Raw genomic sequence first — 17,183 nt, 5'->3', positions numbered from 1 at the left:
TTCACTAGAAAGGAGTGTTGTATGAAAGTAGGATTTAGCAGTGTTTGCTAGGTAAATTAATCAAGAAAAGCTTCCTAACATTGAAACGTTGATTTTTGAACTGGGTTTCTAAGCAAGGGCAGCTTTGGGCTGGGCGCGTTGGCTCACGCCTGTAATCCCGGCACTTTGGGAGACCCAGGTGGGCGGATCACCTGAGGTCAGGAGTTTGAGACCAGCCTGGCCAACATGGCGAAACCCTGTCTCTACTAAAAAAATACAAAAATTAGCTGAGTGTGGTGGTGCATGCCTGTAATCCCAGCTACTCGGGAGGCTGAGACAGGAGAATCAGTGGAACCCAGGAGGCAGAGGTTGCAATAAGCTGTGATCGTACCACTGCACTCCAGCCTGGGTGACAGAGCAAGACTCTGTCTCAGGAAAAAAAAAAAAAAAGAGGCCAGGCATGGTGGCTCACGCCTGTAATCCCAGCACTTTGGGAGGCCGAGGCAGGTGGATCACCTTAGGTTGGCAGTTCAAGAGCAGCCTAACCATGGAGAAACCCCGTCTCTACTTAAAATACAAAATTAGGCCGGGCACAGTGGCTCACACCTGTCATCCCAGGACTTTGGGAGGTTGAGGCAGGTAGAACACGAGGTCAGGAGTTCGAGACCAGCCTGGCTAACATAGTGAAACCCTGTCTCTACTAAAAACACTAAAATTAGTTGGGCATGGTGGCACGTGCCTGTAATCCCAGCTACTTTGGAGGTTGAGGCAGGTGAGTCACTTGAACCCAAAAGGCAGAGGTTGCGGTGAGCCGAGACTGTGCCACTGCACTCCAGGTTGGGCAACAGAGCCAGACTCCATCTCAAAAAAAATAATAATACAAAATACTAGCTGGACATGGTGGCGCATACCTGTAATTCCAGCTACTTGGGAGGCTGAGGCAGGAGAATCACTTGAACCCGGGAAGTGGAGGTTACGGTGAGCCAAGATTGTGCCATTGCACTCCAGCCTGAGCAACAAGAGCTAAACTCCATCTCAAAAAAAAAAAAACAAAGGGCAGCTTTGCCCGATAAAGTAACCATAAGCTTCTAAACATAACTCATTCAACTCACTCCATTTTGTTCTGTGAAATACAAGGTGTTTCTTATTCTGAAGTTATTTGTAACCCTTGCTACTATTTCAAAACTTGTTTTCCTCATCCCTTTTTCTGTAGCTCCGTGAAGCTATGGCTGCCTTAAGAAAGTCAGCTCAAGATGTTCAGAAGTTCATGGATGCTGTCAACAAGAAGAGCAGTTCCCAGGATCTGCATAAAGGTTAGGGTCAAGAAATACCTGGGTACAGATGAGAGGTGAATTCTTACAGAGATTTCATCTTAAGTCTCATGTCTGCTAATTGTGACATGCCAGACTCATTATCCTTAGTAGTTATGAAATCCCAATTACATGGATGGTGATTTTCCAGTCTGTGATGGTTTTATCTCAATACCTCTTTAGCGTCCTACATTTAGACCGTTTCCATCCTCATGACTACTTCCAGATGGAGATTAGGGAGAAGAGAATCACTCAGACTCTTGTTAAAAAAAGGTTTGAGGCCAGGTGTGGTGGCTCACATCTGTAATTCCAGCAGCTTTGGGAGGCTGAGGCAGGAGGATCACTTGAGGCCCAGCATTAAAGACCAGCCTCGGCATCATAGTGAAACCCCATCTGTAAAAAAAAAATGTTTAAAAATTCTCCAGATGGGCCAGGCACAGTGGGCTCATGCCTGTAATCCGAGCACTTTGGGAGACCAAGGCAGGCGGATCATGAGGTCAAAAGATAGAGACCATTCTGGCTAACATGGTGAAACCCCATCTCTACTAAAAATACAGAAATTAGCTGGACATGGTGGTGCGTGCCTATAGTCCCAGCTCCTCGGGAGGCTAAGGCAGGAGAATCGCTGGAACCTGGGAGGCAGAGGTTCCAATGAGCCAAGATCGCACCACTGCACTCCCGCCTGGGGACAGAGCGAGACTCCTTCTCAAAAAAAAAAAAAATTACCCCACTTTCCCTAATTACCATACTACCCTCTTTACCTTCCTGTTCTCTACCCAATCTATGTCATAACTCTTTAGAATAACTTTGCTTCTTCTATAGGAACCTTGAGTCAGATGTCTGGAGAACTAAGCAAAGATGGTGACCTGATAGTCAGCATGCGAATTCTGGGCAAGAAAAGAACTAAGACATGGCACAAAGGCACCCTTATTGCCATCCAGACAGTTGGTATGTGCAGACTTGGAGGAACCACTCCTGAAAGGCAACCTGCACCCTCCACTGCTGATTGTTTCTTTTCTCCATAACCTTCCCATTTGTCTCTCACGTAGCAGCCTGGATTTATACAGAAACTGGCAGTTTTTAAAAAAATTTATCTTTCCCTTTTACTCAGGGCCGGGGAAGAAATACAAGGTGAAATTTGACAACAAAGGAAAGAGTCTACTGTCGGGGAACCATATTGCCTATGATTACCACCCTCCTGCTGACAAGCTGTTTGTGGGCAGTCGGGTGGTCGCCAAATACAAAGATGGGAATCAGGTCTGGCTCTATGCTGGCATTGTAGCTGAGACACCAAACGTCAAAAACAAGCTCAGGTACCTGGACAGAGGACTGTAAAGGGGTAGAGGCTGGGAGCACAGCACCTGCCCTGTTCATGCCATAGACCAGATCTCACAATTAGCTTTTGTCTTCTTAGTCCTTAGTGGACTGAAACCCTTACTCCTTCTTTACCACAGGAGTCATGTGGGTGATTCTTTCTTCCTCTTTCTCCTTCTTTTTTGTTTTTTTCCTTTTCTTTCCTCAAAGAGAAAACTAGGACGAGAATAACGAGGATTAATGATCAGGGGAATAGGGGATTCACACAGAAGAAAGAGATGGAGACTAAATGGTTATTAGCAGCATAGGAATCTGAGAGGAAAAAGAATATATGTTTTTGGCTGGGCCCAATGTCTCATGCCTGTAATCCTAGCCCTTTGGGAGGCCAAGGCAAGTGAATCACTTGAGGTCAGGAGTTCGAGACCAGCTTGCCCAACTGGTGAAACCCTGTCTCTACTAAAAATACAAAAATTAGCTGGGTGTGGTGGCGCATGGCTGTAATCCCAGCTACTTGGGAGGCTGAGGCAGGAGAATCGCATGAACCTGGGAGGCAGTGGTTGCCATGAGCCAAGATTGCACCACTGCACCCCAGCCTGGGCGACAGAAGGAGGAGACTCCGTCTCAAAAATACTTAAATGTATATGTGTTTTTTGAAAAAGTAGGGAGGCGTTGGTTAAATTAAGGGAGAACTCTTAACTCTCAAGTTGGGAAGAAAGAAAAACAGGAAGAAAGTAGTAGACTGGAATGTCTTCCCTGGAGTGCATCCTGTTGTGATCCAGAGAAGTAGAAGCTATGATAAATAATTTCTGCGGATCATGTTAAATATCATAACCCCCAGATCTTTCTACTGTCACTCTTCTTTTACAGGTTTCTCATTTTCTTTGATGATGGCTATGCTTCCTATGTCACACAGTCTGAACTGTATCCCATTTGCCGGCCACGTGAGTGTTTCTCTCTTATTCCTTAGCTCAGTTTTTCCTCCTCTACCTGATATGTCTTCTTAGGACGTCCAGTTGAAAAGCCCTAGGTGTTTTTGGTACTTCAGTCTCAAAGAGCATAAATTTGGTTGATGTCCTTTGCTCCCAAAGCACAGTTTGCGCCCAAAAGAGATACAGTTGTATTGTTCATCTCTAGGACTGGGTCTTTGTAGCCAAAGAGTGAGTCACTAGAAGATCATGAATGACCTTGAGTAGACTGCTCATGTTATAGATGTGCTTCAGTTTCATTTCTAAGTGAGTTAGGTTGAAAAAGGTGTTACTTCTTTCCTAGTGTCATGCTGCACCTAACATTTGTATAAATGTGTAGTCTGCATAATGCTTTCCACAGAAGCTGTGTTAGATGGAACATCATAGTGTCCTCTATATTTGTTACCCTGGCTTGGGAGCAGACTTCTACGGAAATAATCATTTTTAACTGCAGAAGAATCAACTAACACTTCTGTTTACACATAACATGACAGTAAACATATTCTGAGTCTCTTAAAAACCTGATAGAGAATGAGAAGGAGGACTAATTTTTTCATTTCATGGTGCCACCTGATCTTTTTAAATTTACCATTAGACTTATCAACAAGTGAGCAAGAATTTCCACTTGAATTTTCCAAAGGAGAAGCATCCATTTGTATAAAATAAGTGAATCACCTATATTGTACATGACTTATTTAGTATTTACTTGATTTGTAAGTATGCAATTTGTACACATTAGGTTTATTACTTAGGTGGTCTTGGCTTTGCTTCCCTCGAGGTTCTGATTTTACTTTTTCTTTCCTTTTCAACTTAAAAAGTATAAAATGTCTCCTGGCCAACCCTTTTCCCTATCAAGACATGTCCTACCTGCCCTCTCAGTTCTACTTCTTCCTTGAAACAGTGAAAAAGACTTGGGAGGACATAGAAGACATCTCCTGCCGTGACTTCATAGAGGAGTATGTAACTGCCTACCCCAACCGCCCCATGGTACTGCTCAAGAGTGGCCAGCTTATCAAGACTGAGTGGGAAGGCACATGGTGGAAGTCCCGAGTTGAGGAGGTGGATGGCAGCCTAGTCAGGATCCTCTTCCTGGTACTGTTTTTCCCTAGAATTTTGGAGGCAGAGGTTGGTCGGGGGGACTTAAGAAGCAGTAATGAGGATGGTTTTATAGCTATTCCATAGCCTTCCTCTTTCTTATCCTCCTATGTGTTCTCACTGTTTTTGGTCAAATTTTACTTTGCCCTTTTTGTTGTTCCTCTGTGGGTCATTGTTGAAAATAAATTACCGGAATTATGATACTAATCTGCATGGTTTTGATTTATTTATTTTTTTCTTTAGGAGTATTCACATTGTGTGTAGGTACAGAGAAGGCAGCCATTTCCATTTTTCCAGGGTTAAGGTTTTAGTAGGATAGTGGGACGAAGAAGAGGTATCAAGGAGTCCTGATTATCTTTCAAAGTTCATTTTAACTCTTAAATATTTTGTACTCATCCTTTTCTCCCTTCTCTCTCCCTTCTTAGAATCGTATTTCTTATTTTTAAAAGTTTTAAAAACTTTTTTTTTTTTTTTTTTTTGGAGACGGAGTCTCGCTCTTTCGCCCAGGCTGGAGTGCAGTGGCACGATCTCGGCTCACTGCAAGCTCTGCCTACCGGGTTCATGCCATTCTCCTGCCTCAGCCTCCTGAGTAGCTGGGACTACAGGCGCCTGCCACCATGCCCGGCTAATTTTTTGTGTTTTCAGTAGAGACGAGGTTTCACTGTGTTAGCCAGGATGGTCTCGATCTCCTGACCTCGTGATCTGCCTGCCTCAGCCTCCCAAAATGCTGGGATTACAGGCATGAGCCACCGTGCCTGGCCCTTAAAAACATTTTTTAATACTGCTACTTGCCTTGCAGAACTGGGCTACCCAATAGACTGTGTGCCCAGAGTAGCCAGAAGAAATTAGAAATTACATTTCTTCTTGGTTTACCTCAGCCCGTTACTCCTAAGGCATTATGATCCTTATCATGCTTTTTGTTTGGTGTTTTGTTTTGTTTTGTTTTGTTTTGTTTTATTTGTTTTTTAGATAGAGTTTCACTCTTGTTGCCTAGGCTGGAGTGCAGTGGCACGATCTCGGCTCACTGCATCCTTCCGCCTCCTGGGTTAAAGTGATTCTCCTGCCTCAGCCTCTAGAGTAGCTGGGATTGGCTAATTTTTTGTATTTTTAGTAGAGACGGGGTTTCACCATGTTGGCAGGCTGGTCCCGAACTCCTGACCTCAAGTGATCCACCTGCCTCGTCCTCCCAAAGTGCTGGGATTACAGGCATGAGCCATCACACCTGGCCTGGCCTGTTTTTTGTTTTGTTTTGTTTTGTTTTATTTTGAGATAGAGTCTCACTCTGCCACCCAGGCTGGAGTGCAGTGGTGCAGTCACAGCTCACTGCAGCCTCAACCTCCAGGGTTCAAGTGGTCCTCTCACATCAGCCTCCCAAGTAGCTGTGACTACAAGTGCATGCCACCACACCTGGCTGATTTTTGTATTTTTAGTAGAGATGGGTTTCGCCATGTTGCCCAGACTGGTCTCGAACTCCTGAGCTCAAGCAGTCTGTCTGTCTCATCCTCCCAACGTACCAGGATTATAGGTGTGAGCTATTGTGCCCAGCTGTCACACCTCTTATACTCAGTATAGATACCTGTTGCTCCTCTAATTCCTTAAACAAGGAGTATATATTTTTCATTGTTGTGTACCTGATACCCACCATGGAGCCTGGCACGTACTTTATTAAGTAGATAAAGAATTTTTTGGGGGGTGGGTCGATGGAGTTTCACTCTTGTTCCCCAGGCTGGAGTACAATGGCCCAATCTGAGCTCACCACAGCCTCCACCTCCCTGGTTCAAGCAATTCTGCCTCAGCCTCCCAAGTAGCTGTGATTACAGGCATGTGCCACCACACTCAGCTAATTTTGTATTTTGAGTAGAGACAGGGTTTCTCCACGTTGGTCAGGCTGGTCTTGAACTCCTGACCTCAGGTGATCCGCCTGCCTCAGCCTCCCAAAGTGCTGGGATTACAAGCTACAGGCATGAGCCACTGTGCTCAGCCTAGATAAGGAATTTAAGGCTCATCAGGGAGGTTTCCGAGAGGTAACACATGGTATATATCCTCTACACAGGACAGGATAGATTCTAGGCTTTAAGCTATTTCCCTTTATTCTTCTATCCTCTCAATTCCCCAGGATGACAAAAGATGTGAGTGGATCTATCGAGGCTCTACACGGCTGGAGCCCATGTTCAGCATGAAAACATCCTCAGCCTCTGCACTGGAGAAGAAGCAAGGACAGCTCAGGACACGTCCAAATATGGGTATGTCCTGAAAGATACCTGGAGGAAGGAAGAAACAGGCCAATCAGCAAAAGAGATTATATAGAATGGCTATCCTTTGTTTACCACGGTTACACTGCTTACTCATTGGAAACAGGATATGTGCCCTGAGTTGTTTCCAATCGTGGTGATCAATTTGTGCTGCTGCGTCCACATGCTGTGGCTCTAATTTGTTCTAAACAACCACAAAAATATCTGAAACAGTTGGCTTTAAGTTAGGGTGATAGTAGTTACCCTCTGTTATCCACATGAGATTGTCAGTTTTGTGTGTTATCTATGGTTAGCTTTCTTTTTCTTTCTTTCTTTTTTTTTTTTTTTTTTTTTTAAAAGACTCAGGGGCTTGATATGTTGCCCAGGCTGGTCTTGAACTCCTGGGCTCAAGCTGTCTACCTGCTTTGGCTGGCCAAAGTGCTAGGATTACAAGCATGAGCTACCACATCCAGCATATAGTCAGTTTTCTTTAAAACCCAGACCTGGCCAGGCACAGTGGCTCACAGCTATAATCCCAACACTTTAGGAGGCTGAGACAGGTAGGCGGTTAGCTTGAGCTCAGGAATTCAAGACCAGCCTGGGCAACATGGTGAAACCCTGTTTCTTCAAAAAACACAAAAATTAGCTGGGTACAGTGGCATTAAGCTGTAGTCCAAGCTACTCAAGAAGTTGAGGTGGGAGGATCAATTGAAGCCAGGAGGTCAAGGTTGCAGTGAGCTAGATCGTGCCACCGCACTCCAGCCTAGGTAGATCGTGCCACCGCACTCCAGCCTAGGTGACAGCATGAGACCCTGTCTCAGAAACAAAAAGCAGATTTGGTTTTCTTTTTTAATATTACTGTCATACTTTCTGGTTGATTTTTCCTGCCAAAATTAATTGGTTAAAGAATATATTTCTGAAAATATTCCCCCAAAGTATGTCATAATTAATCAGGTAAATCATCTGAGATAGGAAGATATAAAGTCTTATCTAAGGCCCAGCATGGTGGCTCATGTCTGTAGTCTCAGCACTTTGGGAGGCTGAGGTGAGAGGATCACTTGAGGCCAGGAGTTGGAGATCAGTCTGGGCAACATAGAAAGACTCTTATCTCTAAGAAAAAAAGAAAAAGAAAAAAGCTTGAGTGTGGTGTTGTGCACCTGTAGTGTTAGCTACTCTGGAGGCTGAGGCAGGAGGATTACTTGAAGCCCAGGATTTCGAGGTTACAATGAGCTAAGGTCAGACCACTGCACTCCAGCCTGAGTAACAAAGTGGAACATTGTCTATAAAAAGAAAAAAAAAAGAGGCTCCTCTGCCGATGGAGTAGCAATTTTTTTTTTTTTTTTTTTTTTTGAGATGGAATCTGGTTCTTTCACCCAGGCTGGAGTGCACTGGCACCATCTTAGCTCACTGCAACCTCCACCTCCCGGGTTCCAGCAATTCTCCTGCCTTAGCCTCCCAAGTAACTAGGGTTACAAGCACCTGCCACCATGCCCGGCTAAGTTTTGTATTTTTAGTAGAGACAGGATTTCTCCATGTTGGCCAGGCTGGTCTTGAACTCCTGACCTCAGGTGATCCGCCCGCCTCAGCCTCCCAAAGTGCTGGGAATAAAGGCGTGAGCCACTGCGCCCGACCGCTATTCTTTTATTCCTTTACTTTCTTAAAAAACTTGCTTTCACTTTAATAAAAAAAGTATTATCTAAGTCAAAACAACATATGCCAGCATCCATGCCAGTCAATAATAGGAACTGAGAGTCTAAGCACTTACTCAGAATGTGTCCATTGCTTTTTTGTTTTTTTTTTGTTTTGTTTTGTTTTTGAGATAAATTCTTGTTTTGTTGCCCAGGCTGGAGTGCAGTGACGTGATCTCGCCTCACTGCAACTTCCACCTCCTGGTTTCAAGTGATTGTCATGCACCTCCTGAGCAGCTGGAATTACAGATGTGCACCACTATGCCCATCTAAGTTTTGTATTTTTAGTAGAGACAGGGTTTCACCATGTTGGCCAGGCTGGTATCAAACTCATGACCTCAAGCAACCCTCCTGCCTCGACCTCCCAAACTGCTGGGATTATAGGCATGAGCCACCGCGCCCAGCCATTGCTGCCTTTTTATGTTGTATAAGTTAAGGATCAGATGTGTGACTGAATACAAGCATCATAGCTATCATCTTCTCAGTGATCAATTCCTTTTTCCTATAGGTGCTGTGAGGAGCAAAGGCCCTGTTGTCCAGTACACACAGGATCTGACTGGTACTGGAACCCAGTTCAAGCCAGTGGAACCCCCACAGCCTACAGCTCCACCTGCCCCACCTTTCCCACCTGCTTCACCTCTATCTCCCCAAGCAGGTGACAGTGAGTAAGTGTTATTCTTTCTTTTTTCTTCAGTTTCTTTCATATTATATTTTCCACATCCCTTACTATACGCCCTCGTCTCTGATCTCCTAGAAGCTTGGAAAGCCAGCTTGCCCAGTCACGGAAGCAGGTAGCCAAAAAGAGCACATCCTTCCGACCAGGATCTGTGGGCTCTGGTCATTCCTCCCCTACGTCTCCTGCACTCAGTGAAAATGTCTCTGGTGGGAAACCTGGGATCAACCAGACGTATAGGTGAGAAAATCTGAGGCTCTCTGTAGGCAGGATAGCAATGAGTGGTCACTGTGTAGGGGAAGGTTCCTTGGCTCTGAAGGGCTTAGTTTAAGTTTATGATGGTGAGGAGTTTGGACTTGAAAAGGAAGCTTTACCCATAGAAGTTTCTCAGAAATAGAAAGTAAGAATAATTGAATCGGAAGCTGGGTGCTTGGAAATGTGGTATCATCAGAAAGCCATTTGTTAAAACTTCTTGTTGAACATAGTTCCATCTTTGCTAAAATAGAAAGGAAACACCACAGCCTCTTTCCTTGAATCCTGGGAGTTAGTAAGGACATTTCTGGAACACACAGCAGACAAAAAATATATTGGTAGAAGACTGGACTCGACTTCCGTAATTCACAGGCAAATACATTTTAGGAAAAGGTACACTGTTGAAATAGAGATGTTAGGCCAGGCACAGTAGTAGCTCATGCCTGTAATCCCAGCACTTTGGGAGGCCGAGGCGGGCGGATCACCTGAGGTCAGGAGTTTGAGACCAGCCTGGCCAACATGGAGAAACCCTGTCTCTACTAAAAAGTACAAAACTAGCCGGGCGTGGTGGCGCATGCCTATATCCCAGCTACTTGGGAGGCTGAAGCAGGAGAATTGCTTGAACCCGGGAGGCGGAGGTTGCGGTGAGCCGAAATCATGCCATTGTACTCCAGCCTGGGCAAAAAGAGCAAACCTCCATCTCAAAAAAAAAAAGAAATAGAGATGTTATCAGTCAGTGAAGAGTAACCAGGGATTTTTGTCGTCCAGCTTTGATAGGGCAAGGGAAGATCTTTCTTGAATCATCTTTAGCTTCAGGAGCACAGCTGCTTGAAAGATGAAAGAAATGGCTTAGCTACCTGGAGGGTTAATTATACAACAGAGGTCCTGTTGCCTTCTGATCTGATCACTTGTATCTCATTTGCAGATCACCTTTAGGCTCCACAGCCTCTGCCCCAGCACCCTCAGCACCCCCAGCCCCTCCAGCACCCCCAGCCTTCCATGGCATGCTGGAGCGGGCCCCAGCAGAGCCCTCCTACCGTGCTCCCATGGAGAAGCTTTTCTACTTACCTCATGTCTGCAGCTATACCTGTCTGTCTCGAGTCAGACCTATGAGGAATGAGCAGTACCGGGGCAAGAACCCTCTGCTGGTTCCATTACTGTATGACTTCCGGCGGATGACAGCCCGGCGTCGAGTTAACCGCAAGATGGGCTTTCATGTTATCTATAAGACACCTTGTGGTCTTTGCCTTCGGACAATGCAGGAGATCGAACGCTACCTTTTCGAGACTGGCTGTGACTTCCTCTTCCTGGAGATGTTCTGTTTGGATCCATATGTTCTTGTGGACCGAAAGTTTCAGCCCTATAAGCCTTTTTACTATATTTTGGACATCACCTATGGGAAGGAAGATGTTCCCCTATCCTGTGTCAATGAGATTGACACAACCCCTCCACCCCAGGTGGCCTACAGCAAGGAACGTATCCCGGGCAAGGGTGTTTTCATTAACACAGGCCCTGAATTTCTGGTTGGCTGTGACTGCAAGGATGGGTGTCGGGACAAGTGAGTTGGTGGGGAGAATTGCTGCCCCTGCTTCCAACTTTGTTATGGTTGTCTTCCTTTTCACCTCTTCCTTTCCCTTGTATCTGTACTGCTTTCCCCATCTTCCTTTACCTCCTCCCTCACCTGGAACTCGTGCTATAAGGCCTCCATGAAAGCTATGAGGTAGGGAGACTGGAGTCTGACATGGCCACACTGAGCAACCCTGGGTACATGTGTATTGTGTTATTTTGTTCTCTGATCCCCCCGCTCCTTTCCTTTATTTCTCTCTGTCATATAGGTCCAAGTGTGCCTGCCATCAACTAACTATCCAGGCTACAGCCTGTACCCCAGGAGGCCAAATCAACCCTAACTCTGGCTACCAGTACAAGAGACTAGAAGAGTGTCTACCCACAGGGTAAGTGGTCAAGGAATAGCACAATACCTCAGAGAGACTGAGGAGCATGTTCTTGTTTTTCTCTGCTTATAGAAATCATCAGAAATCTAAAAATTGGAACCAAAAATAGAATACCAGAACAGGCATTTTTTTTTTTTTTTTTTTTTTTTTTTTTGAGACGGAGTCTCGCTCTGTCGCCCAGGCTGGAGTGCAGTGGCCGGATCTCAGCTCACTGCAAGCTCCGCCTCACGGGTTTACGCCATTCTCCTGCCTCAGCCTCCCGAGTAGCTGGGACTACAGGCACCCGCCACCTCGCCCAGCTAGTTTTTTTTTTTTTGTATTTTTAGTAGAGACGGGGTTTCACCATGTTAGCCAGGATGGTCTCGATCTCCTGACCTTGTCATCCGCCCGTCTCGGCCTCCCAAAGTGCTGGGATTACAGGCTTGAGCCACCGCGCCCGGCCTAAGAGGCATTTTATTAATTAGATCTTATTTCCTGACTTCTCAAACACTTTTTTTCTTGGGCTTTCCTTGAAATGAAGACATAGGATGATTGAATAGTGTCTAGCAATTTTCTGTTGCAAAAAAAGATTATCTTAATTTCATAGCTAAATGAATGTCTTAACAGATTATGATTTACTCTTGTAAGTGACGTGTTCAGAGAGAAGTAGGCAGGGACTTGATTACATAGGGATTTATAAACCAGAATGAAAAAAGTTAGAATCAGGCTGATACAGTGGCTCACACCTGTAATCCCAGCACTTTCGGTTGCCGAGGTAGGTGGATCACCTGAGGTCAGGAGTTTGAGACCAGCCTGGCCAACATGGTGAAAGCCTCTCTCTACTAAAAATACAAAAATTAGCCAGGTGTGGTGGCGGGCGCCTGTAGTCCCAGCTACTCAGGAGAGTGAGGCAGGAGAATCGCTTGAACCCAGGAGGCAGAGGTTGCAGTGAGCCGAGATCGTGCCCGTGCACTCCAGCCTGGGTGACAAGAGCGAGGCTCTGCCTTAAAAAAAAAAAGAAAGAAAGAAAAAAGAAAAGTTAGAATCAAATTCATGGTGCTCTTAGAGAATTTTAAGCAGCCAAGTGATATGACCTACCTTTTTCAGATTACTCTGGCTTCTTTGTAGATCATAGGTCTTAGGATGGCAAAAGTAGATCTTGGAAGACCAATTAGGAGATCATCATAGGAGTATAGCAGAGAAAGACATGGTTGTAGCTATGGCTTGCAATAGAATGGAGGTGACAGTAGAGGTAAGAAGGATAGATTTGGGATGCATTAATAGATCTACAGAATTGGATAGATTGTGGAGTCGGGGGAAAAAGTAGAAGCAAAGACAATTCCTAAATTTTTGACTTGAGCATCTAAGTGGTTTTTGGTGCTTTTTACTGAGATGGAAGACCAAAGGAGTAATAGGTTTGAGTGAAATTCAGTTTTTGTTTTGGCCATGTTAAGTCCGAAATGCCTGTCAGGCAATCCAAGTAGAAACGTCAAGAAGGCACTGGGATTTCTGGAGAGAAGTGTAAGAGTTGGATATAAAAATTTAGGAATCATCAGCACAGGAATGATATTCAAAGCCTGGATGAGTTCACCTAGACACAACGTTGATAATAGAGAAGGTGGCTCAGGAGTAAGCCCTGGGTCCGCCAACATTTAAAGGTTGAGCAGAGGAGGTAGAACCAGCATGAGTTTGAGGACAGCTACTGAGGAGGGCAAGGCCGAAAGATTGCTTGAGGCCTGGAGTTTGAGACCAGACTGGGCAACATAGTAAGACCCTGTGTCTAAAAAAAAAATTGTTGGGGCCAGGAATGGTGGCTCACGCCTGTAATCCCAGCACTTTGCGAGGCCGAGGCAGGCAGATTGCTTGATGTCAGGAGTTCATGACCAGCCTGGTCAATATGGTGAAACCCCATCTCTACTAAAAATACAAAAACTAGCCGGGGATGGTGGCGAGCACCTATAATCCCAGCTACTTGGGAGGCTGACACAGGAGAATCACTTGAACCCAGGAGGAGGAGGTTGCAGTGAGCCAAGACCGCACCATTGCACTCCAGCCTGGGCAAGAAGAGTGAAATTACATCTCAAAAAAAAAATGGTTGGCCAGGCACAGTGACTCACGCCTGTAATCCCAACACTTTGGGAGGCCAAGGTGGGTGCATCACCTGAGGTCAGGAGTTCAAGACCAGCCTGGTCAACTTGGTGAAACCCCATCTGTACTAAAAATACAAAAATTAGCCAGGCATGATCACGCACGCCTGTAATCTCAGCTATTTGGGAGGCTGAGGCAGGAGAATCACTTGGACCTGGAAGGCAGAGGTTACAGTAAGCTGAGATTGTACCACTGCACTCCATCCTGGGCAACACAGCAAGACTCTGTCTCAAATAAATAATTTAAAAATAAATTTTTTTTTTTTTTTTTTTTTTTGAGATGGAGTCTTGCTCTGTCACCCAGGCTGGAGTGCAGTGGCGTGATCTCAGTTCACTGCAAGCTCCACCTCCCGGGTTCACGCCATTCTCCTGCTTCAGCCTCCCGAGTAAGTAGCTGGGACTACAGGCACCCGCTAATCCAGGCCTGGCTAATTTTTTGTATTTTTAGTAGAGACAAGGTTTCACTGTGTTAGCCAGGATGATCTCGATCTCCTGACCTCATGATCCGCCCGCCCCAGCCTCTCAAAGTGCTGGGATTACAGGCGTGAGCCACTGTGCCTGGCCTAAATTTTTAAAAAATTAGCCGGGCATGGTGGGTGCATGCCTGTAGTCCCAGCTACTTGAGAGGCAGAGGCAGAAAAATCACTTGAGCCCAGTAGTTCAAGGCTGCAATGAGCTATGATCACGCCACTACACTCTAGCCTGGGGTGACAGAGCGTGACTCATCTTTAAGGAGGAGGACAACAAAAGAGTGGAGTATAGCATGGTAAATTGGTATATATAAACACGTGAACTAATAAACATAGTGATCAAGATACATAATTAACAAAACAGCGAGGAGAAAAGCATCAGTGAAGTAATTCAGAAAGTGTCCCATAATTGAAGGGTCTGTGTTTCTGAATTGAAAGGGCCAATTAGGTCCCAAAATAATGAAGGATAAAGGTAGATTCTCATTTAGAGACATTATCATAAAATGTCAGAACACTGAGGGGAAAAAAAATCCTAAAAGCTTCCAGAGAAGAGACACAGAACACATTAAAAAATAGACTTGAAATGACTTCAGCCTTCCCTGAAAGTAACACTAGAAGCTAGATAGCAATTGACGAATCTGTTCAGAATTCTAAGGGAAAATTATTTCCAACCTGGAATTTTTAACTCGGGCAAACTATCAATTTGGTGTTACGGTAGGCTAAAGACATTTTTTTAGACATGCAGTACCTCAAAGTTTTTCATCATTCCCCTTCTCAGAAAGTTTCTGGAAATATTTGCAAAAATGAGAGGGAAAGCCAGGAAAGTGGAAGACAGGTGGCAGTGAAGTGAAAGAGGCTTCCAGGCTGACAGCTGTGTACTAGGGATAGAGAAGAGCCACTGCAAGAGCAGGTCAGATGCTGCAGGAACCACTTCAGGAAAATCAGTTTAATAGAAAACCTGAGGTGCCTGAATACATTCAGAGGAGATTGAGACTACTGGGGAGATCATAGGATGAATTTTGCTGATTACAAACTAAACAAAGGAATAGACGGTTGTTAACTTTAGTTGCATTGCTATATCATGTATGTTTTAATAACAAAATTTTGAATCTAACAGTAGTGTTTAGATTTGATAATGCTGGGTGGTACATGAGTGTTCCTGATACCTTTTTTACATGTTTGAAATGTTTCATAAAAATATTTTCAAATAATCACAAATAATATGTCACTCCCCTGCTTAAAACTCTATAATGTAGTCCCACTGCTGTTTGGATTTTATTCTGACTCTTAACCTTAGGTTATATATCTGGCCCTTTCCTATCTCCCTCCAAAGTCGTTCCAACCACACTGATATTTTTCAGTTCCTGGATCCAGTTCCACCAGTGTTTTCCAGCCTGCCTCTGGAGACTTGCACATGCTGTGCCCTCTTCTTGGCATCCTTCCACTTTTCTTTGTGTGGCTATCTTCTTTAACCTTGAGCTTTCAGCTGTAAAGTCACCTCCTCAGAGAGACCTTCCCTGACCACTTTAAAACTAGGTCATTTTACTCCCTTAATTCTCTCATTGAGCACCATGTTTGTGTTCTTTATAGCATTTATGACAACTTTTGTTGACGTGTTTTTCTTCTTTTCCGTTATAATATAAGCTCCTTCATGAAGGCAAGGGTCTTATGTGTCTCTTTGTCTGTCTTGCTAACCATTGTATCACCAGTTTACCCAATGCCTGGCACATAGTAAGCACTTAGGCCAGGTGCGGTGGCTGACGCCTGTAATCCCAACACTTTGGGAGGCGAAGGTGGGCAGATCATTTGAGGTCAGGAGTTCGAGACCAGCCTAGCCAACATGGTGAAACCCTGTCTCTACTAATAAAGTACAAAAAATTAGCCAGGCATGGTGGCGTGCACCTATAGTGCCAGCTACTCAGAAGGCTGAGGAGAATCAGTTGAACCTGGGAGGCGGAGGTTGCAGTGAGCCAAGATTGCATCATTGCACTCAGCCTGGGTGACAGAAGGAGACTTCGTCTTAAAAAAAAAAAAAAAAATTGGCCAGACGCAGTGGCTCACACCTGTAATCCCAGCACTTTGGGAGGCCCAGGCAGGTGGATTACGAGGTCAGGAGTTTGAGACCAGCCTGACCAAAATGTGGAAACCGCACCCGCACCCCCCCCCCCGGTACTAAAAATACAAAAATTAGCCATGCATGGTGGCAGGCGCCTGTAATCCCAGCTACTCCAGAGGCTGAGGCAGGAGAACCACTTGAACCCACGAGGTGGAGGTTGCAGTGAGCCAAGATCCCACCACTGCACTCTGGCCTGGGCAACAGAGTTAGACTCTGCCACAAAAAAAAAAAAAAAAAAATAGTAACCACTTAAATTTTAGGGAATGAAGGAATGATACTCAGTATAGCTACTGTAAAGGTTTCATGTGGTAATGATTACACCTGAGTTCAAATTCCAGCCCTGCCCCTACTGAGCTGATCTTTTTTGATCAACTGTAAACACAGGATATTAACATAAACACTAGCCTGGGGTGACAGAGCGTGACTCATCTCTAAAAGAGGAGGAGGACAACAAAAGAGTGGAGTATAGCATGGTTAATTGGTATATATAAACACGTGAACTATTAAACCTAGTGATCAAGATACATAATTAACAGAACAGGGAGGAGAAAAGCATCAGTGAAATAATTCAGAAAGTGTCCCATAATTGAAGGGTCTGTGTTTCTGAATTGAAAGGGCCAATTAAGTCCCAAAATAATGAAGGAAGCCATGTCCCCAGTGGGGTTTTAAAGGATCTAACAAAGTTGTTTCTTGATCTGGTGCAGGTTACATGGTATGCTGAGTTTGTAAAATTCATTGATCTATAGACTTATGTGTACTCTCCTCTGTGTATATTACGTTTCAATAATCTTTTTTTCCCCTCTACCCACTAGACCACCAAGGAAATAACCTTTTTTTTTTTTTTTTTTTGCTATGGAGTCTCGCTCCCAAAGTGCTAGGATTACCGACATGGGAAATAATCTTTTTTAAAGTTAGAAAAAAAAAAAAGCTAGACATGATGGCTCACACCTGTAATCCCACCACTTTGGGAGGCCATGGTGGGAGGATGGCTTGAGTCCAGTAGTTCCAGATT

The 17,183-nt window shown here is 44.7% G+C and overlaps 1 protein-coding gene and 1 long non-coding RNA gene across 29 annotated transcripts in view; one reads left to right on the top strand and one right to left on the bottom strand.

The window, feature by feature from the left end:
* The window catches only part of SETDB1 (SET domain bifurcated histone lysine methyltransferase 1), a 41,391-nt gene that overhangs the window by 16,413 nt on the left and 7,795 nt on the right, over window positions 1-17,183 (top strand). For 14 of the 28 annotated variants that reach the window (XR_013398370.1, XR_013398376.1, XM_077947356.1 and 11 more), the window contains 10 exons: window positions 1,193-1,292; window positions 2,112-2,237; window positions 2,401-2,602; window positions 3,471-3,544; window positions 4,470-4,660; window positions 6,780-6,906; window positions 9,091-9,247; window positions 9,337-9,495; window positions 10,433-11,065; window positions 11,343-11,459. Coding sequence is in view for 25 of the 28 variants with exons in the window: in XM_077947356.1 (XP_077803482.1) it covers window positions 1,193-1,292; window positions 2,112-2,237; window positions 2,401-2,602; window positions 3,471-3,544; window positions 4,470-4,660; window positions 6,780-6,906; window positions 9,091-9,247; window positions 9,337-9,495; window positions 10,433-11,065; window positions 11,343-11,459 (1,886 nt within the window). In the remaining 3 variants the exon portion in view is untranslated. Of the gene's footprint in view, window positions 1-1,192; window positions 1,293-2,111; window positions 2,238-2,400; window positions 2,603-3,470; window positions 3,545-4,469; window positions 4,868-6,779; window positions 6,907-9,090; window positions 9,248-9,336; window positions 9,496-10,432; window positions 11,066-11,342; window positions 11,460-17,183 lie in introns of those variants that run through there. The other 14 variants (XR_013398382.1, XM_028829244.2, XM_077947454.1 and 11 more) reach the window with 3 other exon arrangements.
* LOC144331470 (uncharacterized) overlaps window positions 1-17,183 on the bottom strand; it is a 37,363-nt gene that overhangs the window by 14,916 nt on the left and 5,264 nt on the right. The gene's annotated exons all lie outside the window — the stretch shown is intronic.

The sequence above is a fragment of the Macaca mulatta genome, chromosome 1, assembly GCF_049350105.2.
Source record: "Macaca mulatta isolate MMU2019108-1 chromosome 1, T2T-MMU8v2.0, whole genome shotgun sequence".
NCBI lineage: Eukaryota > Metazoa > Chordata > Mammalia > Primates > Cercopithecidae > Macaca > Macaca mulatta.
Note: the sequence above shows the minus strand (reverse complement) of the source record. Positions and strands in the feature narration are given on the sequence as shown.